This window comes from Equus caballus, chromosome 8 (genome assembly GCF_041296265.1).
Source record: "Equus caballus isolate H_3958 breed thoroughbred chromosome 8, TB-T2T, whole genome shotgun sequence".
NCBI lineage: Eukaryota > Metazoa > Chordata > Mammalia > Perissodactyla > Equidae > Equus > Equus caballus.
Genome location: NC_091691.1, coordinates 61,255,437 through 61,269,939, shown reverse-complemented (window position 1 = coordinate 61,269,939; position 14,503 = coordinate 61,255,437). Strand labels below are relative to the sequence as shown.

Sequence of the window (14,503 nt, the reverse complement as noted above, 5' to 3'; positions counted from 1 at the left end):
GATATGAGAAGGGATAGAGTGGTGATATTTGCACCCTACTATTAAATGCATCAAAAAATAATATGAATTGATGGATGAATTTAGGTATGTGTTAACGTGAGAGATAAAAGCAAATATAGCAAAATTAACAGTTGTAGAATTTAGGTAGTGGATAAACGGTGTTCATTGTACAATTCTTTCAGCTGTATGTTTGAAATTTTTTGTAATAAAACGTTGGGGAAAATTAATCACCTGCTATGATTTAATATTTCTTTACTTAACCATGTGTAACTTAACTTTACTATGACTTAAGTTGTCTTCACTCCTGAGAAAAATTCAGTTGGACAATTAGGAAGGGCAATGTTAGGAGGATGAAAGACCTGAAATTTTTAATAGGATGTGATTTGAGAGAAAAATTTTTTTTTTTGAGGAAGATTAGCCCTGAGCTAACTGCTGCCAATCCTCCTCTTTTTGCTGAGGAAGAGTGGCCCTGAGCTAACATCCATGCCCATCTTCCTCTACTGTATATGTGGGACGCCTACCACAGCATGGCTTGACAAGCAGTGCATAGGTCCACACCAAGGATCTGAACCAGTGAACCCCAGGCCACCAAAGTGGGATGTGCAAACTCAACCGCCACACCACCAGGCCAGCCCCAAATGAGAATTGTGTTTGTTTGTTTGTTTGTTTGAGGAAGATTAGCCCTGAGCTAACATCCGTGCCCATCTTCCTCTACTTTATATGTGGGACACCTACCACAGCATGGCTTGCCAAGCGGTGCCATGTCCGCACCCGGGATCCAAACCGGTGAACTCCCGGCCACCAAAGCGGAACATGGGCACTTAACCGCTGCGCCACTGGGCTGCCCCGAGAAAAATATTTTTAAAAATATATTTTTAATGGCATCCAAATTCAGTGTGAGGAAAAGATTACATTGCATTTATGATTATTTAAATAAATTTCAAGAGCACAGAATGATTTGAAATATAAGGCCAAGAGAGAAAATACAAAATTAAAAAAAATTAATTTATGTGGCTTTTAGCAAGAACAGTTATTCCATGGTCATAACGAAGAGTTTATGACAGAAAACATAAACCTGCACGAATCTTCCAAGCCCCACCCATATACACATGCATTCACTGGCGAAATTTTTGGTAATAGCTTACTATTGCCGGGCTGTGTTCAACATGCAAGAGATGAGACCATGTCTAAGGTCCCTGCTCTCAGTGTTCTGGAAGGGGGAGAGAGGAAATACGCGGGTAAACAAATAGACTGGCAAATAATAAATGCTCTGAGAAAAACAAAATAGTTGACAATAAAAATAGAGTGGGTGGGGCGGAGGGAGCAGTCAGATGGGTGGTCCCTGAGATGATATTTGAAGGCACCAGTCTTGGGAAGATCTGGGAATGGTTTTCCAAGCTGAAAACAAAAGGTACAAAATTCAGGAACTATCTTACTGAGGTATAGAGAGCCAGCATGGCTGAAATGTTGGGGGCCCCCAGGAGAGGAATCGGAGATGTGTGGGATAGTGAAGTAGGTAGGAGATGAACCATAAAGCCACAGCTAAGAGTGCTAGGAAGGCAACAGAGGGTTTTAAACAGGAGGGTGACATGACTTGATTTACATTATATAGATCACTGGTTCCTGTGTGAAGAAAGGATTCCTGTGGTGCAAGAGCCACAGCGAGGAGCCCCGTTTTAAGTCCATTGTAAGGGTCAGTTCAAGAGAGGAGGGTGCTTAGACCGGCAGAGCAGCAGTAGACAAGGTAAGTGGACAGACAGATTTAGGATTTATTTTGGAAGTAGAGGCAAAAGGACTTATACTAAATGACGACAAATATATGCCCCACTATGCTAAGTGAAAGAAGTCAAACACAAGACTACTTACTATATAATTCCAAAACTTAGTGACAGACAGCAGATAGGGTTGCCTGGGGCTGGGGGCTTTTGCAGAGGGAATTGATTGCAAAGGATTTGGGGGAACTTTTCAGGGTAATAGAACTAACTGTTTAGGTATTGTTTGTGGTGGTGATAATAGGGTTGTTTACAATTACCAAAATTCATCAACCTGTACACTATGTGTGAATTGTACTGTATCGCCTCATAAAGCTGAAAAATACAACACAACAAGACGAAAATGCCACAGTGACACCAGGTCAGTAACAGTAACACTGCACGATGACCAGAGAAACATACACATTACAGAACCATTCAGAATCTTGCAGGCCTCCCTCCTACACAGCCCCAGGCACATAGTAGCTACTCAGTAAACCACCAGTAAATTGAAATAACTAAATCGGTTGTGGGGAATTTCCCAAAGAATTTTCTGGGCAGGGCCCAACGTTCCCATTAATAAATAAGAGTGTTGTGTCCTTCTGGGAGGACCCAAGGGATGGAAATGGTCAGAAACCTAAGAGAATAAGGGATTTCCATTTGTCTGCCCCCTCCCCCCTCCATAAGGTGGTTGAAAATGACGAGTTATAAAAGACATGATCAAAATAAGGAGAATTTAGATGAAAGATAGAAGCTGAGGATGGAAGTCAATTCATTTTTTTTAGACTGGTTCAATGTTTTCAAAAATTTGGAATGAGTTTCCAAAAATTCGGAAAAAAAAATGGCAATTGCTTTAAAATCAGATTTTATACATAAACCCAAATTTCTGGCTTCTCTTGAAAAGCTATCAGCTGCAATTCTGGACTCACAGTCTTGAGTGGCTACACGGGTTGGTGCCCCTTCCTGTGAGGTATGCACCCTCCACATTCATTTACATCACTTGCCTCCCTCCTGTTGAGTTGGCAGCTCCTGAAGAAATCAATCAGGAACTAGATAATGACCAAGAACTCAGAAACCAGCTGGAAACTTAATTAGCCCAGTCCCATTGGTTATTTTATTAACCTCATTCTCTTTCCCTAAATTAAGTGATTAGCAATAAAACCCTTTTAATGAAGAGGGGAGCAAAGGACTGGAGCAAAGGGAGAAAGGGGTGCTGAGGACATGGGCTGAAATGATGGATCCAATCTTAAGAGGACAGCTGAACCCTAAGAGGATGGGATGCATGAGCGACTCCACAGGGCCTAGGGCTAGACAGACAAAAGAAGTATCCAGACATTGTCCCTAAATGTGGTTCTGGAAGGAGCTGTTGGCAACATGTGACTGAACTAAGCTTTTACTTATGTTCTTGACACTAGGCTGCCTCACTGTGGGTATGCCACTACAAAGCAGAATTAAAATCTTGAGCTGGCTTGGGGAGCTTGAAAATGTAAACAGAATGGGGGCAGCTGCTATTGTTATTCAAAGTGACAATAAGAGTCTCAGGCTAAAATATTCCAATATAGGGCAATAAACACACACACCAACATACCCACTCACTCTTCACCAATGATGAGTCAGCCTGGAGAGGCCCAAGTGCAGCTATTCTTAGAGCATAGGCCCTCCAGCTACACCCTGCCCCTCAAGATTTCCTCATCGTGTTCATGTGTTCAATTAGGTTACACTCAAAGTCCATCCTGGGAAGCTTTCAGCCTCCAAATATTGACTCTGCATATCCCTACACTCCATTATGTGTTGATTTTAATTTTAGCCCCCTAGGGAAAATTTTATTTCCTTTAACCTAAAATCTTAGAAGGGTGCCTCTACAACTCTCAAACACGGTCCTCAACGTACTTTATCTTATTGCCAATTAAATAGGATTATCTAAGGCTATACTTTTAAAAGTGGATATAAATCACCTGGGTATCTTGTTAAAATGCAGATTCTGATTTAGTAGATTTGAGGTGGGGCCTGAGATTCTGCAGTGGGGGCTGGTCCAAGGACCAGTAGCCAGGTTCTAAGGAGAATCTCAGCATAAAACTCAATCTGCTACATCATGTAGGTTCTGTTTGTTAGAGAATACATAACTTAAGAGGTCACTAATATTTAATTTGCCTATGACAACCCTAATGTTGCTAAGTAAACACGGAGCCGTCCAACCACCAGAGGAAGCTTAATTACGTCTTTCTGAAATTCTCAGTAATACAGGCACAGATGAGTAAGTGTATAAAAGGAATGGATTTCAAAAACTATCATGAACTCCTATCTATTACTATTAATAGCATCAGCTGGCTGGCACCATGGAGTGGTTATTCCCACTTGAGGGGTGTTCACCAAAGTATGCAAACTGCATTTTGCTTTAGAGCTATTCTTTAATTCCCCTACTAAGTGCCAGACCTCACAGCAGAGGCAACATGGAAAGTAGCATTTCTTTATTAGAGCAATGGCTCTCAGGGGTTTTTGGACCTTGATAGTACAAAAGACTCCACTTGTCCTATTATAAGCGACACCTACCCAAGTATTTTAGGATGAGGAGACATTCTATATACATTTGTTTTAGCATCAGTGGCATGGATGGTACAGATTTAAACCGCAAAGCTTTGTCTTCAAGTCAAATCACAGGTCATGTTATGTCAATGATAACTTGCTAGGAGATGAGAACTACAACCTCGCACTACCTCAATTCAGCTACCCGCATCTATGCTCATTTAATACTCTACATTCTGTTAAATGGATGAACTGTCCATTGTCCTAGCTAAGGCCAAGCTCCCCAGTGTAAATCCTTGCACTTCTCCCCTACTCAAAGGCATTGCTCCTGCAATTCTCTCCTCTCTCCTGTGCATCAATTTTTCCCTCACTATGGGTTCATTTCCATTAGCATACAAAATTCTTCTTCTCTTAAAAGAAAACTCTCTTGATCCCACTTCTTCCAGCTATTGTCCCAGTTTCTCTCCTTCCTTTTGCCTCTCAACTTGATGATAAGATGATAACTTGATGATATCCTCCCTGTCTCTAATAGGTTCCTCTGATCGCTTGTGAACGCACTCCAATTAGGCTTTGGAACCCACCATTCCATTGAAACTGCTCTTCTCAAGGTCACCAATAGTCTCCACAGTACTAAATCTAATAGTCAGTTCTCAGTCTTCAACTACTTGACCTTTAAGTGGCAGTGGATTCAGTGCAGCCCTCTTCCCTCAAAAATACTTCTTGCACTCACTGGGCCTCCGGGACACCAGATGGTTTCCTTCTTACCCCTTTGGCTGCTGCCTTTCTGGTTTTCAGGTCCCAGCTTCTAAAAGTTGGTGTGCACCACTGCTCAGTCCTTGGACCTCTATTCTTTTCTAACTATACCTACTCCTTGACAAACTCATCCAGTCCCCTGGATTTATATCAAGTACATGCTTACGATTCCCAATTTTACTTATCTACAGCCCAGATCTTCCTCTGAACTGCAGACTCAGATATCCAATTGCCTACTCAACATCTCCTCTTGGCTGTGCCAAACTTGACTTGTCGGTAACTGAACTCCTGACTTAACCCTGATCCTCATCCTGTCCTCTCAGTCTTTCCCATCTCAGTTAGGACAACTCCAGCCTTAGCTCAGGCCAAGGAAGAACTCTGCAGTCATCCTCGATTCCTCACTTTCTCCCAACTCCACACTGAATCCATCTTGTTAGCTATACCTTCAACTATATCTGAAATCCTACCCTTTTCACCACCTCTACCATTTCCGTGCACGTCCTGGTGTCTCTCAACTGGATTATTGCAATGGCCTCCTAACTCACCCTGCTCATCCTGCTCTTCCCACTACAGTGTATTCTCAACATAGCAGCCAGAGGGATTCTTCTAAATCAGCTCATGCCATGACTGCTCAAAATCCTCACTCAAAGAAAAAACCAAACTTCTTAAAAAAGCCCTCAGACCCCATACAACTGCCCCTCATTCACCTGGCTCAGCCAAACTAGCTTCCTTAACCTCTAACTTCCTGTAGACCAAGGCTGCTCAAAATGAGGCCCTGTTTATCAATAGCTCATGCTTAATTAAGGACAGAAATTGAGAGAAGTGTTTATAAACCTGCATAGAAATCTGACAGAGTAATTTTATGTCAGTTGAATCTAATAATATATATATATATAATTTTGGTTTTTTTTGGTGAGGAGGATTGGCCCTGAGTTAACATCCATTGCCAATCTTCCTCTTTTTGCTTGAGGAAGATTGTCCCTGAGCTAACATCTGTGCCAATCTTCCTCTATTTTGTATGTGGGATGCCGCCACAGCATGGCTTAATGAGCAGTGCATAGGTCTGCACCCAGGCTGCCAAAGCAGAGTGCACAAACTTAGCCACTCTGCCACCAGGCTGGCCTCCTAATGATAAGTTTTACAATGAGAGCTTGTATTTTACATATCTTTCGTACTTTTAAATTTCCTTTTTCCATAGTACGTTTTTTATTTTACAAAAGTATTGATCTGTGATGGGCTAGAAATTAAAACAAAATAAAACAAAACAAGAAGACCTCACTGGTTCTTTACAACAGATAATTCAAGAAACACTGCTCTAAATATCCTAAAATCACAGCTCCCCTACATACTTCCTATCCTATTTCTTTGCCTTATTATTATTATTTTTTTTTTGGTGAGGAAGATTGCCCCTGAGCTAATATCTGTGCCAATATTCCTCTATTTTTTTGTATGTGAGATGCCGCTACTGCGTGGCTTGACATGTGGTATGTAGATCTGCACCTGGGATCCAAACCCGTGAAGCGCGGGCCACTGAAGTGGAGTGTGTGAACCTAACCACTACGCCACCGGACCAGCCCTTCTTTGCCTTATTTTTTAAATCTTAACACCTATGGCTATATAACAAACTATATACTTAACACTCATATCTTGTTTATTGTCCATCTTCCCCATGAGAATGCAAGCTCCAAGAGGATAGCATTTGGGTCTATGTGCTCAGCACAGAGCAGGAGATGTTTGCTGGATCAATAAATGAATGCACCTCATATCATGGTCAATCCAATCAAACAACCCAAAACAATAATGACAAAGCTAAATGAAGAACGACTTTAATTTAAAGAAAATTGTGTGGATTCCTGCTGTCTGCTTGAGCAACATATAGTCCATGGTTGCCCCACAGCCAGACTTCTTAGTAGAATTCTGAAGGACCATCTAGCAAAGCCTGATAATGATCTAACTTTTGTTTTTGATAACCAGATTTTAATAACCCTTAAAAATTCATGGGACGGATGTGATGGTTAGTCTTACGTGTCCACTTGGCTGGGCTATAGTACTCAGTTATTTAATCAAACACTTATCCAGGTGTTGTTGTGAAGTTCTTCTATTGATATGGTTAACATCTATAATCAGTTGAATTTTACCAAAGAGATTATCCTCAGTAATGTAAACCAATTTCTTCAAATCAATCTTTCTCTCTCTGCCCATACATATATCCTATTGGTTGTTTCTCTGGAGAGCCCTTACTAACAGATAATACACAAGTAGGTAACAAATATGTATAATAAATAATAGGATAAGTAGCTTTAACCTAGGTTAAAAAAGAAGTCTTTGCAATTGCACATCTCCCATAAGAATGGAATGAAAGTACTGTGGTGGGGGGGGGGGGTGGCAAAATGGGTGAAGGGGTTCAAAAGTTACAAACTTACAGTTATAAAATAAATAAGTCCTGGGGATGTAATGTACAGCATGGTGACTATAGTTAATAAAACTATATTGCATATTTGAAAGTTGCTAAGAGAGTAGATCTTAAAAGTTCTTATCACAAGAAAAAAACTTTTGTAACTAGGTGTGGTGACAGATGTAAACTAAACTTTTTGTGATGATCACTTCACAATATATACAAATATAAAAATCATTATGTTGTATACCTGAAGCTAACATAATATGTCAATTATACCTCAAAAAAATTTTTTTAATAAAATAGACTAAAATTCAAAAAAAAAAAGAATGAAAGCACTAGTGTATATTTCTGAGTCAGTTTAAAACGCATCAGGAAACTCTCAGACTCTACTTAGAGAACCACTAATTTGGTGCAGGCTTTCCTGCCCATACTTGACCACAAATGAAATGTTTTAATCCATTTACCTGAAAGCATTTCAGAATTATTCTCAAGTTTCACTTAAAAAATTAGGCAAACTCTGGGAGTTAGAACAACTTAATCCAACTCAGTTCAACGGAGATGCGGCTTTTTGTACCTTATAACATGTATGCTCCAGTTTGTACTTAGGCCCATTCACAACCTCTTAATCCTTTTAGATAACTCCCTTAGCTCTGACCTCTTTCCCCAAACCCACTCTCCCAGTGTCTCTGGGATATTTCCATTCCCTATCAGACTACTGTACATTCAACAGGCCCAAACATGAGTTCATTAACTTCCTCCTGAGCTAAACTCCGCCCCTCTTTATCTCTGTCACCTGTTTGGGAGTTGTCTTTGATTTCTTTCTTCCCCTATATCTACCATATCCAATCAGAAAGCAAATTTCTTTGCACATGTCTTCTAAATGTAAATCAGACTCTCTTTCAGTTTCATTTATACAGCTTCAACTTATCTTCTCCCTCCTTCCTAGCTCGCTGATGACAGAAGAGAAGGCAGAGGCAGCAAGTCTTTCCCCAAATCTATTTTGACAACTGATACAGTGATATGAATAAAAGTCAATGTGAAATGACAGAACATTAAAATGGAACTTCTTAAAGTCCACCAAAGGAAAAAGAACTAAGCTAAAAGTAAGGCTATCTAGCACACCTTGGAAATGTGATAGATCTATCTTTGGTGGCTCAGTTTTATTCCAAAGAAAATACAGAGATAAGAAATAATCCAATTCATGGGTTTTTGCTTTGTAGAATGACTTTGAAGGAGACAGAAATTATGTTTTAAGCCTTTATTATGGGCTACTTTTACATTTCAAATACTCATAAAAATTCCATTACTCACACTATTTAAAAATGAAGAAACTGAGATTCAAAGACATTAAGCAATGTGATGGTCACACAGCTGGTTGAAGGCAGTTGAATTTCAAATCCTGCTCTCTATCATGCCCACTGTTTCTACTGCAACACTGCAATTTACTAAATGCTTTATACCTATTCCTTCTTCAAGGTATTGTTGCCATTCTTATACTTGCTTGATTTGAAATAGGTTTATAAACAGAAAGCATAAAAAACCTAGTTCAACAAGTTTGGAAATTAGCTTCAATGTGAGATAATATAGAGGGGTTTCATTCGCCTTTCTTCATTTTCCAATTTAAGTTCCATGGAAGAAAGTAATTCATTTAGGAAGTACAAATGGTGTTTACAGCGCTCACCATCTCCAGTGCATAAGGGACTCTAGTTAACATTTATAAAGCGGAAGGGCCCCAAGTAAATTTGCCAAAAGGAGGAATATGGAAACTCTGTGCGAGGCCAGAACAATGGACATAGATTTGTCAAAACAAAGAACAGTAAAGTGAGGGAAGGCAATTCATCCAGCCCTTGCTGTGCTACTTTACGACTATTTTTCCAGTTGCTGGTTTCCTATTTACTCTAACAAAGAGAACATTTTGCAAATTTATATTACCCTTTAGCAGAAGCAAAAACACTGCAAACTGTAAATTATAGCATTCAAAATACAAAGCGGGGAACACAATCTCCAATCAGATACCAATTTCCAACAGCAAAGCTGCCTAATTCAGTTCTACAAAAGGAATCTTCAACTTGATGCCCATTGTGCATCTTGGGTGCCACTTTAAAGTGTTAATGTTAACACAGAGGTTATCACTGCCCTGAACTAGTCGATATGCTTTATACTGTTACACAACAATATCAGGGCTTCCATATGTCAATGAGCTACATCTGGACAGCTGGGAAAAAAGATCGTAGGTAAATGAGCCCTGAGTTTAAAGTAGGAAGCTGAAACAGCAGGCCCTGAAAATACAGCCACAAAATAACGCCCAGGCACTCTTTATTTAAACATTGTGTGGGCTGCAGATTTTTCTCCCTGGCTCACGGCCGGGCTTCTCAGTGGTGAAAAATGCTTCTCAGGCACTAAACTATAGGTGTCAAGGACCACCTAAGTCCTTTTGAAAACATTCTGTGCACTTGCACTTACAATATGGTACTTCTTTTTTCCTAGGAAGCCACAAGCACTTACTAGCCATTGTGGTATTGCCCTGGCTCTTCAGCAAATTTGCTAGTCGGCCGTCCAAAGACATTAAGTGGGCTTCCGCTCTTGCTCTATGCAACCCCGCCCCTACACACACACACATACACACACTCAGTCACACACCCGTGCATTCACGAAAAGAAAGCTTCTAAGTAAACAGAGAACACAATTTCACAGATCCTACTCCCACTACTGTACTAGTTACTCAAGCACACATTGAGGACGTGCCAATTTTATATAGAGATTCTGTTTTTCAACTTTTCTTTGAAACTACCCTAACAGCGAATTTTAAACAGTTCGCGGTTTTTAAGACAGTTATTTTTATTTCTACTTTCCAGCCATTTGGGGAGGCGGAGCGTAAGGCAGGTAGTCTGCAACCTCCTGTCCCTTCGTGGCTGGGTTTTAAACGGCTACATTCACGGGCTTGCTGCCAACGTTCAAGCCCCAGACTCCACCCTGACAGGTTGTTAAACTCTAACGACTGACACAAAGTCACTTGGACGTTCCAGTTTGACAATCTTTGAGGGATCTGCGTGTCTGTACTGAGAAAGGGAGATGGGGGTGGAAAGACAGTTTGCACAGTTCCTTGTTTGCTCAAGAGACGAGCCTCAGTGAGCGTTCTGGAACACGTGCACACAGCCAGGAAAACAAAACCGACCCGGGGGTGAGAGGGTGGGGGGTAAGCACCGCTCGATTAACCGAGTTCAGCGGGATAACTGCTTTGCTGGGGCCCGCTGCTTTGCGCCTAGGCGGCTGCGAGTTCTCCTGCAAAGCCCACCCTCCCCAGCCCTGGCTCCCTGTGGGTCCCGCCCCTGGGATGCCCATTCAGGGGCTCCACACCTGGACTTCGGAAGGAGGCAGTTCTAGTGGGACTGCAGGGCCCGCTCGTTGCCGTTTTCTCCTCCTGAAATCCTGTGTCACCTTCCAACTGGGCATTTTTCCCGCGGCCCGCATTCGACGGGTCCAGGTTTCTCCCTGCAGCAGTTTCTCCCAAGTGCTGCCTTCTGAAACCGCCCTCCCCTGCCCATGCCTTCAGCTCCCCCAACACACCGCCCTCCCCAGCGGGTGGGCACGCAAATCGAGCTCCCCTAGCACTTACACGTGGCCACAGCGGGTCCGGACAGGCTGGTGCAACACCTCGAGGCACACAGAGCAGTCAAAGGACGTGACGGGCAGCTCAGGGTCCCTTCTGCGCTCCAGGGCCCGCGGGGTGGCCGAGGCGGGCGCGGATTTGCCGCTATCGCTGCTCAGCACGGAGCCCATCGCGGCGCCTCTCGCCCAGCCAGCTGCCAAGAGCTCCGCGCCTGCTGCCGGGTTGTTTTGTTGTCCTACGAGGGAGGAAGGAAGTCCCGGCCCAGCTGCGATCGCCGCCTCCCTGCGCGCCCCGCTAGCGCAGCCTGGAAGCAGCCTCGGCCGCGGCGCCCAACCTCGCTCTAGGGCAGGCGGAGCGCGCGGCCGCGCGTCTGAAATTGTCTCTCGCTTGGTGCCTTGCCGGAGGCGCGGAGACGGAGGCGGCGACCGCGCGGTGCGCGCCGTAGCGTCTCGTGGTCCTGCGAGGATTGAAACCTGAAACCTCAACTGCAGAGCAGAGGACCTGGGCCGCCAGTGAAGCTTCTAGGTTATCGCACATCCTTCTTCCCCACTGTGGCAAGTTAAGGAAAGTGCGGGCCTGGTCGTCTTTATGAGAATCCGAGATCACTTACTTGTAAGGGGATGGTCCTGTCGGTCCCGCGTTGTTGTAATCATAACAAACTACAGAGATGATCTATGATTGAGCGTCCCTTAATCACTACTTCGGCCATCTAATCCATACTCCAGGAATGGAGAGGTAGCATGGGGGAGTGCAGAGAGTTCTGGAGGTCTGGATTCTGATCCTAGCTCTAGGACAGGGATTCTAATGCTAGATTCTATGACCCCTAGTTTCCTCGGGTCAGGATCTCTTGATTTTGTTTGTAAAATCCCCCATCCTCTTTTTAAACCGGACTAAATATGTCACTTATTAATTCACGCATTTGATAAGACTTATTTAGTGCCCACTGCATGCCAGACTGTGTTCTGGTGATGGGGTCACAATTCCTAACAAGCAAGCGAAATCCCGGTTCTCACAGAACTTACTTAAAAAAAAAAAACATCTATTTTGAGATAACTATAGATTCATAGGCTTATTATTGAGAAATAATACACACATTCAATATGTACATACAATAACATGTAATACAATAACTCATCATAATCCCATAAACTTCACCTGGTTTCCCCCAGACTTTACTTTTAATAAGAAGATATAAGTAATTATCAAAGAAATAAATGAACAAGATCATTTCAGATGGTAAGAGCCCTGAACAAGATAAAACAGGAGTGAGGATAAGGGAGAAGGATAAGATCAGAGAAGACTTTTTGGATGAGGTGACATTTGAGCAGTCATGAACAAGGAAAAGGAGTCAGCCATTCAGTGATTTAGGAAAAAGCTTGCTAGGCACTGGGACTGGTGGGTGAGGCAGGAACAAAGAACAGAAAGAAGCCCTGTGGAGCTGGAGCACAGGAGAGGAGTAGGGTAGATGGGATGAGAGGAGGTTGGAGAGGGGCCTGATCATATCCAATCTTACAGGCCAGGACTAAGAGTTTGGATTTATTCCAGGTGCCATGATTTGATTTACTCTGACTGCTGTGTGGTTTCAAAAAGACAGGAACAAGATAAAAATGGTAGCAGAGAAACTGGTTAGGGGGCTACCAAACTAGTCCAAGTGAGGATGATAATGGTTCGAACCAGGAAGATATCAGGGTAGGAAGGTGAGAGGTGGACAGGTTTGGAATATATTTGGGCGAAAAACCTGAAAGGGCTTGCTAATGAGTTGGATATAGGAGTGAAGAAAAGACAGCCATTCCCATCTTTAAAAGAAAAACAAAAACCTTCCTTGGATCCCACATGTCCCTCAGCTCCTGCCCTGTGTCCTCTTGAAGGCCAAATTTCTTGACTTGATTCTCTACCTTTCATGTCTCCATTTCTTAATTATCCTCTCTTTATCAAGACCAACCTGGGTTCTGAATCAACCACTCCACCTCCATCTGTCCCAAAACTGCTTCATCACCAGTGGCCTTTGTGTGGCTAAATCCAATCAACTCTCTTTAGTTCTGTTAATGCGTGACATCTCAACTATATCTGTCAGTGTTGACCGCTCCCTCCTTGTAGAAACTCGCCTCGGCTTTCCTTCTTTCTTTCTGCCTGTTCTTAGTCTCCTTCGCTGGACTTTCCTTCTCCTGGAAAAGCTAAGTGCTGGAGATCCTAGGATTCCGTCTTAATATCTTTTCCCTTCTCATTCCTCCCTCCCTCCTTAAGAATCTCAAAAATCGTGTAGATTCTGTTACCATCAAGATTCCAAAGACTTTCCAGTCTTTATCTCTACTCTAGGTTACTCAAGTGCTCAAGTGCTGTCCTGACATAACCACCTGGTTGCTTCAGGCACCTTCAGCTCAACCTGTGCAACAATGAACTCATTACCATAACCTCCCACCAGTTCCACCTGCAGCTGTTTATCCGTCTCTTGGTCAATGGCACTACAATCTACCTGGTAGCTCAGTCCAGACACCTGGGAACCATCCTGATGTCTTTCTCTTCCTCATTCACATTGAAGCAATCACAGTCACGGTGACAATTCTGCCTCCAGTGGATCTCTCAGTAGTTCTTGAATTGTTTCCTTTTTTCTATTCCCATAGCCAGCTACAACTCACTTTAAATCGTTGCGTCCTTTCTTGTCACCTGTTGCAATAGTTCCCATCTACTCCACCTGCATCTGCTATTGCCACTGTCCAATCTATTCTCCACATTGCAACTAAAGAGACCTTTTGAAAGGCAAATATCTTATGTCATCTCATGCTCAGAACACTTTAATGGCTCTCTATGACCCTTAGGATTAGATTCCAAATCCTTAACATGATCCACAAAGCCCTGGATGATTTTATTCCTTCAATAACTATAATCAGTTAAGATACCTTTGGCGACAGGGAATAGAAATTCAACTGAAAGTGCCTTTATCAATAGGGACATTTATTATCTAATATGGTAAATTAGTCCAGAGGTAAGAGGTTACAGAGTTGGCTCAGCAGTTCAATAATGTCCTCAAGGTCTCAGCCCCTTGCTATCCCCGATGTGTCAGAAATGTCTTGCTGATGGCAGAAAGATGGCAGGAACTACTCCAATAATTACTTCTACACACAACAATCTCCAAAAACAGAAAGGAAAGGTAGGGTTTCCTCCTTCTAGCTCTCTGTCCTTTTAAATGGTAGGGAAATATTTCCTAAAGGCCTTCTTCTGAAGACTTCCTCTTACATCTTATTGGTCCAAATTGGACCCCATGACCATTCTTAAACTGGTCACCAGCAAAAGGCAATGAGAGTACTCTGATTGGCTTATATTCCTAATTTATCCCATAGGGGTTGGCACTTCAGTTATCTGGCAATACAGTTAGGGGTTCTTTTACCAAGAAGGAAGGAGATAAGGTGATTGGATAAACCAACAATAGGGTCTCCCAAAACAACTATTTTTGGCCTATCTGCTTTCACT

General features: G+C 42.6%; 1 protein-coding gene across 1 annotated transcript in view; it reads right to left on the bottom strand.

Annotated features, from left to right (window-relative positions):
* RNF125 (ring finger protein 125) overlaps positions 1-13,331 on the bottom strand; it is a 38,269-nt gene extending 24,938 nt beyond the window's left edge. Inside the window, exon 1 of the mRNA XM_001495353.5 lies at positions 11,042-13,331. Within this exon, the coding sequence (XP_001495403.1) occupies positions 11,042-11,205 (164 nt within the window). The 5' untranslated portion in view covers positions 11,206-13,331. The remainder of the gene's footprint in view (positions 1-11,041) is intronic.
* Between the last annotated feature and the right edge of the window lie 1,172 nt (positions 13,332-14,503).